Source organism: Antedon mediterranea, chromosome 6 (genome assembly GCF_964355755.1).
Source record: "Antedon mediterranea chromosome 6, ecAntMedi1.1, whole genome shotgun sequence".
Lineage (NCBI taxonomy): Eukaryota > Metazoa > Echinodermata > Crinoidea > Comatulida > Antedonidae > Antedon > Antedon mediterranea.
The window spans coordinates 30463721-30475565 of record NC_092675.1 but is presented as its reverse complement, the minus strand read 5'-3'; the positions used below and the strand labels follow the sequence as shown (position 1 = coordinate 30475565).

At 31.9% G+C, this 11845-nt stretch overlaps 1 protein-coding gene and 1 long non-coding RNA gene across 2 annotated transcripts; both read left to right on the top strand.

Annotated features, from left to right (window-relative positions):
- The first annotated feature begins 605 nt into the window (after positions 1-605).
- Positions 606-1208, top strand: LOC140052282 (uncharacterized). The gene is made up of 3 exons (XR_011845613.1): positions 606-696; positions 822-953; positions 1120-1208. It is a non-coding gene; the product is annotated as an uncharacterized lncRNA (long non-coding RNA).
- A 4594-nt stretch (positions 1209-5802) lies between these two features.
- LOC140052279 (receptor-type tyrosine-protein phosphatase alpha-like) lies at positions 5803-11078 on the top strand. The gene is made up of 11 exons (XM_072097752.1): positions 5803-5876; positions 6022-6179; positions 6265-6400; positions 6478-6627; positions 8161-8212; positions 8671-8747; positions 8932-9039; positions 9433-9546; positions 9854-10014; positions 10446-10578; positions 10815-11078. Exons 1-11 carry the CDS (start codon positions 5805-5807, stop codon positions 10893-10895), a joined length of 1242 nt encoding a protein of 413 aa, XP_071953853.1. The 5' UTR covers positions 5803-5804; the 3' UTR covers positions 10896-11078.
- The last annotated feature ends 767 nt before the right edge of the window (positions 11079-11845 follow it).

Here is an 11845-nt window from a genome sequence, read left to right as displayed (position 1 = left end):
GATCACGTGACGTTAGAAGTCAGTACCACAATCAATGCATCAGAATTAAAATGGAAATTAAACAACGTTGACATACCAAAAGGCAATGGTAAAGATACATTGACTATTAATAATATCAGAACAAGTGATGCTGGAATATACGAATGTTACAAAGACAGAAACGGAAAACATGCGCTGATGAGAATGATTGTCAGAGGTTAGTTTTTGACATTTTTTTAAATCTTCAGTTGGTTGATACAGAACCAAGTATACATGTGTTCATTTTTTACACCAGGTAAATTTAGTTATAATTGAAAACGATTCAAAAAGTAAAAAAAAAATATAATATATTTACTAAAAATCAGGTTGTCCCACAAGAAAACATGGAGCAGAGTGTAATGACAATTGTCCGGTTTGTTATAATGGAGGATTATGTGACCACGTGACTGGATTATGTATCTGTCCAGCAGGATTTAAAGGTGCTGATTGCTCAGAAGGTAATTAAGTACAAAAGTATTGTTTTCTAGTTATGCTATATTTAGTGTTTTTTTACATTAGTGACATTTTAATATTATCATGTTATAGGATGTAGTACCGGATATTATGGTCGGTCATGTAGTATTTATTGCTCCTCTCCTTGTCAGAGTTTACTGTGTCCTCCAGATCCAGTTGGCTGTGCGTGTGCGACAGGATTCCATGGTACTACATGTGATGAAGGTAGGTTACAATTATAATTTCAATATAATTATTAATAACCTGTTTTCATCTCAAGCAGGCATTTCTACAGAAATGGAGACAGGATTTACATACACGTTTATTAAAATTATACTTTCACAAAATAGCATGTACAGGATCTACGTATGGTGCAGGTTGTAGTCAAGAATGTCACTGTAGTTCAACTGATTGTGACAAAGAAAAAGGATGTCGAGAAGGAGCTACATGTAACAATGGATTTGAAGGAAACAAATGTCTTGGTAAATTAAATGTATTATTACACTTAATTCACGTCCAGTTATCACTAACTGGCAATTTGCGTTACTCTATCATTGTACAATATAAACAGCAATTCTATATGCCGACGTCGTATGCAAGGTTTCTTTGTTGCATACTGTTTTACATTTTCTTTCTGTTTTTCCGAAGATCATGTGACATGCCCTGATGGAAAGTTTGGTGAATTTTGTCAGTATAGTTGTCATTGTAAAACGTCATCGTCATGTGATAAAGATACGGGTTACTGCTGGGATTGTGAAGATGGATGGGCTGGTATCGACTGCCAGATAGGTGAGCATTAGTATAATAAATAAAATTTCTTTACAAATCCAGACATCTAGGATATTAGCCAAAAAGCATTAAATAAGAGTCATGTAAGAACAAAAAATATAAGCCTCTTCTCAAAACAACACACACCCTATTTTGTATTGGTCTTTTCAATGCATGTTAACTGAACAACACACATCCTATTTTGTATTGGTCTTTTCAAATGCATGTTAACTGTACAACACACACCCTATTTTGTATTGGTCTTTTCCATGCATGTTAACTGAACAACACACACCCTATTTTGTATTGGTCTTTTTAAATGCATGTTAACTGAACAACACACACCCTATTTTGTATTGGTCTTTTCAATGCATGTTAACTGAACAACACACACCCTATTTTGTATTGGTCTTTTCAAATGCATGTTAACTGTACAACACACACCCTATTTTGTATTGGTCTTTTCAATGCATGTTAACTGAACAACACACACCCTATTTTGTATTGGTCTTTTTAAATGCATGTTAACTGAACAACACACACCCTATTTTGTATTGGTCTTTTCAATGCATGTTAACTGAACAACACACACCCTATTTTGTATTGGTCTTTTCAAATGCATGTTAACTGTACAACACACACCCTATTTTGTATTGGTCTTTTCAATGCATGTTAACTGAACAACACACACCCTATTTTGTATTGGTCTTTTCAAATGCATGTTAACTGTAATCTTTATTCATTTACATAGCTTTACCGTATTTATTTAAGCAAGTTAAAATTATTGATGTTACCGCCACCAATATGACTATCTCGTATAATTGGACTTTTGGTGAAGATTATGGAACTGGACCAGCGTCATCTTATAAAGTGTTATATAAAAGTGAAGAAGAATCAACATTTACAACAATCACAACAACTGATTACGTCTTTACAATTACTGGGTTACCGCCAAATCAAACAATTGAGGTGAAAGTTCGTGTGTGTAAGAACATCGTCGGACGAGATGTTTGTGGACCGGACAGTCAAGTTAAAACACGATTCCCAACACAATGTCCGGGTAAGGATACGATGTTAATGATGATAAGGTGTAGTAGAAATAGGGAAGATTTAAATTAATCTTTCCTCGTAGAGAACGTTTTAAATCATTTTTCTGTATTATGATCATTATTGTAAATAATCACTGTATGAATGTTATAATAATATTTATTAAACCAAAGTAACGTAACTAACATAGATGATTTTTAACTTTTACCATTTTTCTAGATCCAACCAATGAAACGTTAATTATACACAAAATATTTACTAATTAATGTTATGCATTTATATAGTTCCAAACAAAATTGATGGGATAGATGTTACTACTGGGACAAATAATATTTCGTTGACTTGGAACGAAGTGGAAAATGGAGACTGTCCTGTTACGTACAACGTCACTTACCAACTAATACAAGCTGATATGTGTGAGGACGTACATGTGGACGCCGTAGAAGAAGGCCCTTTCGACACTTCTTCGTATATCATTTCCAATCTGAGTGCATATTCCAAATATGAAATCCAGGTCACATCGTTATCCAATGAAGATGGAGCAAGACAGCCATCAGCAGATAAGCTTGTCGTTCAAACTGGAGAAGACAGTCAGTATATCATTTAACAAAATCTATGATGTTTTCCCTTTAAAATATTATGTTCTGCCTCTTGTCACAGAAATAACATCATTATTATAAGTATTGTATAAGTTTACTGATCTTAAACATTTAGAGTAATCGGTATTTCTACATGACATTATTGTATATATTTATAGTTCCAATTGGATCTCCAGCATCACTTCAAGTTGTGTCTGCAAAATCTAAATCGATTAGTTTATCATGGAAACCTCCAAAATGTGGCAACAGAAAAGGTTCAATAACCTATGAGTATAAACTGTTTCTTGATGGATTGGAACTTAAAGAGTCTAAGACGGGATATACAGAAACACAAACAACCATAGATGGAATTGACACAACCAAAGTTTATACATTTGAGATTGAAGCAAGAACATCAAAGGGAATCGGTCCTAAAACATCCATTACTGTGACTGCATTCAAACATACAAGTAGGCTATTTCATTTCATTTATTTTCAAAAGACATTTATTTTCCTCCATAGCAATACAATACAAAATAGTATACAGAAATGATAAGGTAAAATAATTAAAATTATGATGATTGTTGGATGGACAAAAGAAAATAGAATTTAAAAAAAAAAAAGGCTATGGAGGAAGGCATAATCCCTTGTGCCGGGTATGCCTATTAATGATTAATAAAATAAACTTCTATTATATTATTTGTATTTTCCACAGCACTTTGATTCGTTCTGTTCTACAATAATCTATAAAACTAATCCCTTATTTTTGTTTTTGTTTTTGTATGCTTTCTGTTTTTCGTTTGTAACAGGTTTGTTGGTAGTTATCATTTTAGTTGGTGTCTTCGTTATCGGTGTCTTTGTTATCGTTGCTACAATAAAATCGAAGAAGAAAACAGAAGTAGATGGCAACATAGGTAAGTAAAACGTACCGATGTATAAGTACTACGAGATAGAACCTTTTTACACAATTCGTCTTTCTTACAACAAAAATATTGATAATAATGCTTAATAATCTTAAATCAATTCTTAAATCCCAACCAACATAACAGTCAGTTCAACATTGTTGCTTTTGAAATTCACTTATACTTATACACAGTGATACATTCTTTTCTGTCTTTATTGTCTATAAGGTTGGTATTTAATTGACTTAACAAAAATTAATTTGTTAGATAAAATAAAAATTTACAGCATGTTAAAATATATTTTTATATTAGTTTTATTTATTTTTATATTACACTTTTTCCAATTTTATCAGAAATGCAAGACGGTTTAAATATGGTTGCGAATGACTTTCAAGCAGTTGCCATGGAGTCAACTGTGACTGATCACAATCAACCTGTCAAGCTGAAAGATCTGCACACGTACATCAAAAATAGAAAACAAGGAAGAATCTTTACTTTTAAATCAGAGTTTGAGGTAATACAAAATAACTGAATTAAGAATATTACTGAAAGGTATAATTTTAAAAAAGGAACGTCTTAACATTCATGAATCACAGCTGGGTACTAAATATAAAGAATGTAACGGTTATAATTGTTTAAAAATGTTTAATGTTACACAACAACAGAAATGAAGATGAATTTGTTTGATGGCTTCAATCTAATATAATAATAATATAGAACATGGTAAAAGGAATAGAATCATGCAAAACTAACAGTTGCCCATCATTAGTATTACATAGTTGAGGCTATAAACACAGTTGACCATTCTTTGATGTGGACTAAAACAGTAGCCCGTCATTGGCATTTCTGCACAGAACAAAAGTACAATGTTTACTGTAAAGTAATAATATTATTACTGTAAAGTGTAGAATTATTTATGGAAATTATTTTGTTAATGTACAACGCGTGGTCCTCCCGAATGAATATTTTATTTGAGTTTATTTTTCGCAAGGTAGCCTAACTAGGTAGGCTTATTTAAAATTACATAGGACTAACTAGCCGACCCAGCAGATATTCTACTGGTTCTTGGCTATATAATATAACATATATCCCCTTTTATATCGGTGAAATATAAGATTTGACATACCCTTGAGAATGATATTTTGCTCTCGAGAATAATATATTTTCCTCAGCTTGCACTTTGGAAAATATATTTTTCCTTGAGCAAAATATCATTACCTCATTACCAAATCTTATATTTCACCTCTAAGCAGGCAATATCTGTATGTTGTTGTGTTTTTGCTATAGGATCTCCATAGTCAATATGCATGTTGCCGTGCAGATGGTAAATGTGACAATCCAAACGCCTGCTACATCAATGTAAGTATATCATATCATCATATGTACAATCTGTAATCTTCAGTAATGTACATTGTTGACAATTTTCTTTTCACTATTAACTTTTTACTATTATTTTCTATTCACTTTTAATTGTATTTCCAACATATTCTAATTCTCAGGGAAAACCGAATGCATACATTGCTTATCATGGTGAGAACAATATTATTATTCTTAGAACAAAAAGAATATATAATAGAAAGAACAATTTTACAAAACAAGAAAATACTATTTAATAAATAGTTACCCGGTCAGCACTTATAAGTTATTAAATATCATCTTATAAAATAAAAAAGTCCTGTAGCACCAGTTTAAAAAATGGGCTTATTTAATGCTTGTTCTGCTTTATTGCTTTTAACAGGCAATGAAAAAAAATTATTGGAAATTTTTTGGCAAGAAAACCTGAATGTAATAGTTAATATTGCATGTGATGGCGACAAGGTATGAAGTTTTGTTATCCAATACTTCCCACAGTATAGTAATGGTGTTGATTCTCTCGAAGTGTTTTGAAGGAATTTAGAAGACAAAATTTTTTAAATTTTAATATAATTAATACATTTTTAAAAATATTAATAATGAACTATTAAAATATTGTTTACGCATTTCAAAGGTCATTTTTTTGCATGATGAAACTGGATACGTAAAGACCAAATATGGAAAGATGTCTGTTCGAAAACTGGAAGATAAACAGAATGACAATGGTTTTACAATCAAAATGTTCGAAATTATGCTGGTAATTTTTGATAAATATTTAGTATATATTACAATATTTTTCTAGTTAGCAACATAACTAATGTTACTGATTTCATTACCGCTATCTTGATTTACTTCAATATCACAATGTACTCACTAAATCCATTTTGTTTATTACTTTGCAGAAAAATGAAAGTGATTCAGAGCGTCGTGTTGTCCATCAATATAACTGCACTGCATGGCCTGGAGATGTTATAGACACGTCTGCACATCTTATTGAGTTTACACACAGTTTAAGGAAAGCTAAGAAAGAATTTGGAGTTGGACCAACACTTGTGTATAGGTATTTTAAACATCCATTTATTTTACATTATTTCTTAGTGAATTGAACCTGTTAAAACTTCCATATTTCTCTTTTTGTGACAAAGTACCGATTGCCAGAGAACCGGAACTGTCATCGTCGTAAACGCAATTCTCGATATGGCAGAAGAAAGCAGTGAGATTGATGTTTTCAACTTTGTCAAAGAAACACTTAGTAGCTGTCCTCATATTCGTTTGAAAGAGGTATGTATCGTTATTATTTTATTCAGTTTTAATCATGTACTGCATGGAAGAAAATGATTGTTTATATTTTTTTCCAGAACCAGTATGCATTTATCTATGAGATGATTTTGGAGTGTTTGTTTTGCGGAGCAACAAACATATCATTGGCACACTTCCCTGACCGGTACAAGGAAATACAAATCAAAAGAAGTATACTAGGAAGACCTGTTATTCAAGAAGAGATAAATGTACGGTAACATAACATTGCTATGAATAAAATGTCTTATATCATCAAATTATGTTAATAAGTAAAATATAAGAATGAAGAATCTAATAGAAGTACTATCGAAATAATATTTGTGTTGTGCATATTATGAATAAATATTATGGAGTTTTTGATTTGTGACGACATAAAAACTAGTGAATAGTTAGTATGTGAAAGTATTAGGACGTGCTTCTTCGCTTGATTTCTTGATAGGTTGTAAATCGTCGCAAATGAAAAGCTCCCTCTTAATTAGGTCGATCAAAACCTATAATAACAATTTTAGGCCTAACAATTTTAAATGTGTATATTTGGATGAAGTACTTAAAATGTAATTTTTAAAGTAAAAAAACAACAGTCTGATTAATATACAACATTGATCATTTCTTTGGAATTGCTCCAACATTGTATCTATGAATTGCGTGTCTGGATGAAAAACAACTTTCTTAAATTAAATGATGAAAAAACAGAATTTGTTTTCTTTGGATCAAAACAGCAGTTGGAAAAACTGCCACCAAGCTTTATTCACATTGGTGAAACCCAAATTGACCCGGCTAGGCAGGTTGAAATGGATGTGGGTATGACTATGATTTCTCATATCTCCAAAACTATTTCTGCGTCGTCTTTTCACTTGCGAAACATTCGAAGGATTCGCAAGTTTATGAATGAGACAGCAGCTAAACAACTTGTTCATGCTTTTGTCACTTCACGACTAGATATGGGAAACTCTTTGCTATACGGGCTACCACAAAAACAACTCCACAGGCTCCAACTGATTCAAAATACAGCGGCACGAGTTGTTAAAAAATTACCAAGATATGGACACATATCAAATACTTTGGAAATATTGCATTGGCTCCCTGTTAGGTACCGCATTGTTTTTAAAATATTACTCTTTGTTTTTAAGTCTATAAATGGCATGGCTCCTGAATATATTTCTGACATGCTTAGGCTGTATGTTCCCGGACGTAATCTGCGTTCTAGTGACTCGCTGCTTCTACATCAGCCTAAGTCTCACCACTCATGGGGTGAAAGAGCATTCTCCGTTACTGCTCCTCGTCTGTGGAATGCTCTACCGAGCTCTATAAGATTTTGCAAAACTGTTGATACTTTTAAAAAATTATTAAAAACACATTTATTATTAAGGCATATGGAAATCATGAGGTTTCTTAAAGTTTTTTAGACTTAGAATTGTTTTGTATACCTTTTCCTGGCCAGCATTATCTTTGGGGTGCCTCTGTCTTGGTTGTTGTCTCTGAGCACCCGGTCGTCTGTGGCAAGGCAAATGTGTATCCTGCTCCTTTGTTTGGTCACCTAGGTAGGGGTCCGGGACCGCGACAGAACGACAACGGATGGGGACCCTCCAAAGAAATTGCATTTTATTTGTCAGGAATTTGTATGATTTATTTCTTTTTTATTTTTAAATGCGCCTTGAGCACTCTGGAGTGGTATGTGCGCTATAAAAATCTTATTATTACTATTATTATCATGTTTGATATTTATCGATGGTTTTTAACAGAACATTGAAGCTCTTCTATCAATCCAAACACAAAATGATTACACATTGCGAGGTAAGTGTTCACTCTTTTAGTCCCACTAAAATTAGCTCCAGTTTCAAGAGTATAATGGCGTTATTATTTATTAACATTTTATATAACGCCTATATAAATTCCTGAAATTTGATTGGACGATTGTATGTCATATGGCGTGCAATAGTTCGCACTATTAAACGATCGTTTAATAGTACTTTTTTTCGTGTACGAAAATCGTGTACGAAAAAATATCTGTTCGCGTTCGGAAAATATTTGTTTATACTATTGCTTTTGAAATACAACAACGCCAGCTATTTTGTAATTTCGTCGCAAAAGTTATTGTTATGACTGGTTTCGCGATGAAAGTACATTTTTGTAGAGATATATGTACTAATTTAGATCAAAAATGCATTTAAATTAACGTTGGATCGTTTTTAGGAGTTTGATTAGTTTGTTTGTTTAAACGTTTCACATGTTTGTTTTTATTTAATTAATAGCTAAGGTTTCTGAACCTCTATTGATTGGTATGGATATTGAAGAAGACGTTGTATATTCCAATACTAAAAGTACCAACGTAAGATACTTTAACGTAAACACGAATACATTCAACTGTATCTAATTTCCGAAATGGAATTATATTGATGCTGTAATATCCTATGTTTATCTTTAAACTTTGTTGTATGATCTGCAAAACTGTGAAAACTGTTCTTACCAACGTAATGATATAATAATGATTATTATAATATTTCTTTGTTTAGTCATATCTTGTACCACGGGAATCAACACTAACTGATTTTTATAATTTCTGGGAGATGATTTATAAATACAAGTCATATACAGTGGTGATGTTAGATGCAGAAGATGAGGTAACGTATTAATGTAATTGAGTGCTCTAGTCATCCATTATGCTTTTAGATTAGTCTCAAATCTTTTTTTTCAAATCTGTCCACTTACAATTTAAGTGAATATACTGATCATAATGCACACATAAGGATTACACATTATTTTTATTCCACACATTTCCAGAGTACACTGGTCCTAATGTATAAACCCATCGGTACATTTATCAGCTGCATCACACATTTTAAAAGTAAATTAAACACTATAAACTTGCTATTGAGTCAAAAATAAAGTTTATTAATTATTTAATTATTAACATTAATTGGTTGATTTTATTTTTCAATGCGATTTAAGTAACAACCTTATCAAGTTGGAATGATAATAAGTCAATGCTAAGATTACTGTTTTTATTAATTTAGAGAATTGGTTCACTTGTTCCTAAACGTAAGATGACAAAAGGTCAATTCACAGTTGAAGTTTTATCCTCTGAGAAGATTGATTGCGTTTTAAAACGAATACTTAAATTGACTAAGGTAAGTAGGCCTATTGTGAAAATTGTACCAAATAATTAAACATAGTCTAATTTTTTTTTAAATGATAATTCATTAAATTGAATAATAGCGAATACAAAGTGTATATGCACTAATTGAGAAACAAAAGGTAGCTGCCAACTAAGCAGATTTTCATGTTTGGAAGGTTCAAAACTAAACCCTTAATTAAAATTAAGAAGAAAAACTTTAAAAATATAAGAGTTTATATTTGGTTAGCTCGTACACCTGTTACCTACTCTCGTAGATTTCCGTAAATACACAGGTTTTACTGGGATTTATTTATTATTAGGGCAAGGAAATTCCACGTGAGATATGTCACCTGACATTTCTGGACTGGCCTAAAGAATCACAGAAACCTTCATATCTTGGATACTTTAAACAATTCTGTGACGATGTCAGAGAAGTTCAACGAACTAATAACCGAGATGACTATGTTACAGTTTGTAGTTTGTAAGTATTACTCCAATCTGCATATACGTCATACATAAACGATCTTACCAAACTTGAATAGAGGGAAATGGACAATGTCTAAAGACGTCTAAATTTGTTATGGACTGAAGTTAAACTAAATTATTGGTAAATATGGTAAACACTTACTAGGGCAGATTATATTTTGAGGAAATATGGGTGTAGAGTCTATAGGCCCACTTACGGTGCCTATGCGCATCATATCGTTAATTATTTGAATGTATGACCAATATAACTTGAACGTAAGATAACATAGGAAAAACACTGACGAAACTGCACAAATACCCATCCCATAATTCAGAAAAAGATTTTAATGTTGTATAAACAAACAGAATATTAACATGTTCTTCAACGATTTTACTAATTATTAAACCATCGCCACAACAATATTTTTATTGATCTTGTTACTCTAGGGACGAGAGCCGAAGTGGATTTTTCTGTGCAGTGGACATAATCGTTCGTAAGATGAATGCAAACGCGTTGGTTGATGTCTACCACACAGTGAAACGTATCAAACGCGTTTCTTCATCGCTGCTTGACACAGAGGTAACGTTTAAAGATTTTTGCAGATTTCACAAGTTATTACTTTATTCATAATTAAGTAAATATAATTTGGACACGTTGGGCTCAGTCTATTTTTTGTTGAAGGAGATAACTGAAATTAAATTAATGATCACTTCATATAAAGCTAATATTAGACACTACATTACACATGAGTAAAAACATAATATTTTCTTTTCATCATTTTTTTATGTACAATTGTTCTTCTTTATTTCCCTCAGAATCATTACAAGTTGTGTTATGAAATTGCAAATATTTGCGCCGACGATTCATGTGACATTTATGAAAGCATAAATCTGTAAATACAAACTGCTGACGTGTTTTAATATTTGCGCCGACGCTTCATGTGTGACATTTATGAAATCATAAATCTGTAAATACGAAGAAACTGCTGACGTGTTCTGTCCTGCTTTTATACTATTTATGGTTATTAAAGACAATAACTTTAATCCAGCTTAACTTAATCTATCAGTAGTTATATCCTAATACCAATTCTCGAATATGTGTAGTTAAGATATTACTATTGTTAAAATAAAAGTATTAATTTTTAAACTCAAAGAAAACTGTTGACGTGTTAATTTAAGTATTATTTATGTTTTCGTAATAATATGTATTGATTTAATGTAACTTAAATCCAGTACTTACCTAACAGTAGTTGTACCCAAATAACAACAGTAATATACCATATCTTATGTAATGCTAAAGAGTTGTTTTAAGACATCGGTGATGATAAATAAACTATTTCACGTCAAAAAATCATTTTGTATACCTCTCCTTTTCCACCACATCATTACATGAGGCGACAACATCAATGCATCTGTTGTCGTGAAAACGACCCCAAGGCTGTGACAGGGCCTTAACATTTTTTTCCGTGGTTGCACAACCTGCTTCGATCTCGTAAATGTTTTTTAGCACCCTCAATTTTAGGAACACCAGCGTTATAATTTCAGAAAATTAGGAACAAATAATATGCTATAGAACATTTGTAAGTATGCAGATGACCTGCGTTAAAAGATAGGAGACGATTTTCAAAAGCCGGCGATATGAAGCATTTTTCGATAACTACTTGTCCGAAAAAACTTAATTTTTGTACAAAAGGACAAAAGAGTTATCATATTTGATTTTGTAATTTCAAAACATAATTTGATTTAATGTACAGGTAGTACGAGTAGTTTTAGATTTTTTCTTTTTCAAATTTAACCGCTTGTTGGGGATTTTTGGATCAAACATATATGGAAACATACTATATGCA